This window comes from Miscanthus floridulus, chromosome 9 (assembly GCF_019320115.1).
Source record: "Miscanthus floridulus cultivar M001 chromosome 9, ASM1932011v1, whole genome shotgun sequence".
NCBI lineage: Eukaryota > Viridiplantae > Streptophyta > Magnoliopsida > Poales > Poaceae > Miscanthus > Miscanthus floridulus.
The window spans coordinates 3,630,981-3,635,535 of NC_089588.1; the positions used below are offsets into that span (position 1 = coordinate 3,630,981).

Genomic DNA, 4,555 nt, shown 5'->3' on the forward strand with positions numbered 1-4,555 from the left:
GGAAGCTTTATTCCCGGTTAGAGGTTATAACCAGGAACAAAGAGCAATATTTATTCCCGTCTAAAGCCTCCAGCCGGGACTAAACATTTAGTCCCGGTTAGTGGCTCTAGCCGGGACTAAATATCGATCTTTAGTCCCGGTTATAGCCTCTAACCGGGACTAAAGGTTTGCCTGCCGAGCCAGCAGCGTTGGGCAGCGACATTTACTCCCGGCTCGAGGGTATAGCCGGGATTAAATCTCCTTCACTCCCGGGTTCAAAAAAATGCCGGGAGTAACTCCAAAAATGGTGCCGAGACAAAAGGTCTGTTTTCTACTAGTGCAGGCTATAATGAAAAAAGGAAGTTCAAAAGTTACTGTAACTTCCATTCATGCATGCATGCGTTCGTATAACGCTATATATATCAGGTAGCTGACCGCTTACATTGTACATATATACGCAAGTAGTCATTTTAATTTGTAAGACCAAATTATGCCAGTAAATTTTTATTATTTTTACATGAGACAGGAGTGTTGCCAATGCAATCTGAATGAACAAGCTAAGGAGGAGCAAAAAGTTTCATCAGTGATTCATGTACCACCAGTACACAAAAGAGTAATAACTCCTCATCTGTCACGGATTTTCAAATATGAGAAATACTTCGTTAAAAATAGGCCCATTTAGAGGAGGGACGCCATGTTATTTTACCCCCTGTTGGCTGTTCATATAGGCACCACACAATTTAATTAGCAAGACTTTGTAAGTAACATGACTAATATCCAGTATCCACCATATATATCACAAGGAAAATTTATGTATTGCTAGCTTGAGGGGTGAACCACACCTTGATTTCCATGCTAATTTAGCCCCTGCAACAGATAAATTAGTCGTGACAGAAGGGGATTAATTGGAACCGTGACGGACCATAATTTTCAATAGATCATCATCAGCTACATGTTAGAAAATCTCGCAGGGCAACACAAGTGATGCTGTTTTCTGAGCAATAGGATTTAAACGTACATCCTAACCCACCCTCGAATCTCAAAAGTGAAAGTGTACGTAGGTCAGCTGGTCGGGTCTCTTGGAGTGAAACCTGCCTACCTAGGTCGTGAAATTTTCGTATTTTGATCTCTTTTGAAAACAATTTCTAGAAAAATACCAACGCCAAAACAATTTCTGAAAATAGACCATTTTTAGGCGTCTTAGCACATGACGCCGAGATATGAGGCTCGGCGTCGTGTCACGCCACGCCGAGGTTCTGCCACGTCACGGACGACCGGGGTCGTCGTCGCCACGTTGGCGCGTGGGTCCGAGACGTCGGCGTCGTGTCAGCCGACGCCAAGTACCCAACATCGGCGCGGTCGGACAGAGCGCCGAGCTCTGGCCCCATCCGGAGCGCGGCCCAGGCGGCCCAACAGAGGACGGTGGCCCAGAAGCTCGGCGTTGGGTCACTTAACGCCGAGCCTCCAGACCTCGGCGTGATCCGACTCAACGCCGAGGTCTGGACCCTTTAGGCCGCGCCGAGGCCCCTTCTTCTTCTTCCCTCCCTTCCTCCATTCCCCCACGGCTCCCAAATCCCCCACGGCCCCCACGAAACTCTAACCTCCAAAATCGACCCCCGGTGCCCGGATCTCGTCTCCCGAAGCTTCCTCGAGGTAATGGTCCCTGCCCTCCTCCATTCTATCCGCGTAGATGTGCTTACATTGTCCCTAATCATTTGGAATCATGGTTGTTTGGTGATTTGGTATATTTGTGTATGCATTTGCAAAATGTATGGCTTAGGATGATTGAGTGCATTGTTGTTTAACTGTTATATGTGATGAACATGTTAGGTTAGTTTGGTTTCTAGTTATTTTGGTCATTAGGGTTATTTGTTTATTATAGGTGTCATTAGGGTTAGTTATTTGTTGGTCATTAGGGTTACTATGTATTTTATTAATTTGTTGGTCATTACATTTCAATTTGTTATGACCAAGACGTTTTCTTCGTAACGTTAGGATGCCAAGACGTGGTAAAGCTCGTATTCCAAGGTAATCCCAATGTTTATTCATTATCTGTGCAACAAATAGAAAACCCTAGGTTTAGGTTTGGTTCTCCGTTAATATGACTAAATTCTTTCAATTGTAGCTATGGTCGCCAGAGGGCAAATCCCTACGACCTAAAGCCTCTCCCTGAAGGTGTTCCTCGACCAATGTGCTTTTGTGGTGATCCTTGCAAGGTAGACATCTCTGAAGATGAGGAAACATATAGGCAGAGGTACTGGATGTGTCCCAATTATGCATGGGAACCTACAAAGCAACAACGCCGTGCATCGTTTGTGAGGAATTTTTATTTTGTTAATTAATTTTCTTGTGATATTAAGTATTGCTTATTTATTTGTTTTGTAACAATTTGTTTTTCTTGCAGACCGTTCCACCACTGTGTGACTTTGAGCAGTGGATTGACACTGAGATCAAGGAGTCGGACAAGCAGCGTCTAGAAGGCCTGAAGGAGTGGGATGCGGAGGTTAAGGAGAGGTTTGAGCAGAGACGCAGACTGGAGGCTATAGAAAAGGAGCATAAGGAAGAGGAGGAAAGGAGGCGTGTTGCTGCGTACCGGGCGGAGAGGGAGAAGAAGATTGAGCGTGTGCGCCGAGCGAAGGCAGCGATGGAGGAGAATCCCGATGCCGAGAGGAAGGGAAAGTGGCCCCGTTGCACTCAGTAGGTATTTGGTTCATTCACGAGCGATGTCGTGTAGCCCTGGACTTTTTTTACTATGTTGTAATGCACTCTGCTTTTATTTCAGATGAACTTATTCCCTGGAATTTTTTTATTATGTTGTAATGCACTATGATTTTATTTCAGATGGTCTTATGCCATGTACTTCGTTAACTATCCGAAGACTGTAGTGGTACTGTTTGTATAACTGAAAAGACTACTTGTGTTGTTGCAGTCACTGAAAGGGCTACAAGTACTGTTGCAGTCACTGAAAGGGGTACTAGTCTATTTGAAAACTCACTGAAAAGCCTAGATTCGTTTACTGTTGTATCTGTAGACGCAATGAATTAATATCAGAGTGATGTACTGCATTAAGATGTAGTGACAAAACACAGGTGTAGCCTTTTCAGATGAAATGACCAGTCATGGTTGTAGGCTTTTCAGATGAAGCATCTAGCCTTTTCAGATTCAATAAATGAGTAGGCACACATGTTTTTTGTCACGTAGCATTCATGGTGAACCTGCCTTCATGTGGGAGCAAGGCCTATGGTATATGATCGGTTTTCCACACGTACACTTGTTCTCATTGATCACTACTTTATGTTTTCGAGCACCACGGTCTTCACCACCAATGTTAGTTCCGCCACCCTCTAGAATCTCATATCCATGGTTGATCGGATCGAAACATGAACCCTTCTGTCGTTTAGACTTTTTCTTTGAGAAAGCTAGTTCCTGAGATGCTAAAAGTGGCCAAGCTTTGCCTGCTGTCCATAGAGACCTCGCATGCTTCTTCCTCGAAACGAACCAAGAATTCAACTTGTAGAAGGTGAATGAGGCAATAGCAGTCACAGGCAGACCACGACAACCTCTTAGAAGGCTGTTGAACATCTCTGCCATGTTACTAGTCATGAAGCCCCATCTCCAACCACCCGTGTCATATGCAAGTGACCACTTATCCTTCGACGCCATCAACTCGCTCAAGAATTGCCTGCCATCAACATTTGTGGCTAACTTCAGGGTATCTAACTTATCTTTGAATAATTGAACCTCTTGCTGCCTGCAAACCTCCTCAAATAATTTGAAGTTGTCCTTTGTGTGATCACGCCTTATAAGATTCTGAGCAAGGTGTCTGGTGCACCACCGGTGATGTATTTTGCCGTAACCAGGAATCTCTTGTTCTACGGCATTCAGAATGCCAGCATGCCTATCGGATATCACACAAACATCACGTCCCAGACCAATTACCACTTGTCTTACTAGCCTGAGAAACCAACACCAACTATCCGTGTCCTCCTTCCGAACAATCGCAAAGGCCAATGGCACAAGCTGGTCCTCTGCATCTGTCCCAATACAAATAAGCATTGTGCCTTCAAATTTCCCTGTAAGAAAGGTCCCGTCAATTGAGACGACGGGCCTGCAATGCTTGAATGCTTCGATACTCTGCCCGAACGCCCAAAACGCCCTTCCAAATACCTGGCTACCATTCCTTGTTTCACCCTCCTTAGGTAAATACTCGAAGTGCATCCCAGGATTTACGGCCCTCATTGCGTTCAACATTACAGGGAGGCGCTCATAAGCTTCTTCCCAATTTCCAAATATTATTTCCAGTGCACGCTGCTTTGCCCTCCATGCTTTCCCATACTTGACATAGTAATTATACCGTTGGAAGATGATCTCAACCAATGCAGACACCGTAATGGTTGGCATATGCTTCACCACGGGGCATAATTGCCTTGCAATGAACCTAGAATTGAGCTGCAGATGGTTCTCTTCTGCCTCAGCAGTGGCACAAACATGTGGTTGCTTCACTGAGGTAATCTTCCATTTGCCTGCCTTCGTCTTCCTAGCACATACTCTCCAACCACACTGTTGTTCTTCACAA

General features: G+C 44.9%; 1 protein-coding gene across 2 annotated transcripts; it reads left to right on the top strand.

Annotated features, from left to right (window-relative positions):
• Positions 1 to 1,099: 1,099 nt before the first annotated feature.
• Positions 1,100 to 2,733, top strand: LOC136481211 (uncharacterized). 2 transcript variants are annotated; one of them, XM_066478565.1, is made up of 4 exons: positions 1,100 to 1,632; positions 1,975 to 2,007; positions 2,105 to 2,294; positions 2,384 to 2,733. In XM_066478565.1, the coding sequence occupies exons 2-4, from the start codon at positions 1,976 to 1,978 to the stop codon at positions 2,678 to 2,680; spliced, it is 519 nt and encodes a 172-aa protein (XP_066334662.1). In that variant the 5' UTR covers positions 1,100 to 1,632; position 1,975; the 3' UTR covers positions 2,681 to 2,733. The 2 variants fall into 2 exon arrangements, with proteins under 2 accessions (XP_066334662.1, XP_066334661.1); XM_066478564.1 differs by having other exon boundaries at positions 1,100 to 2,007.
• The last annotated feature ends 1,822 nt before the right edge of the window (positions 2,734 to 4,555 follow it).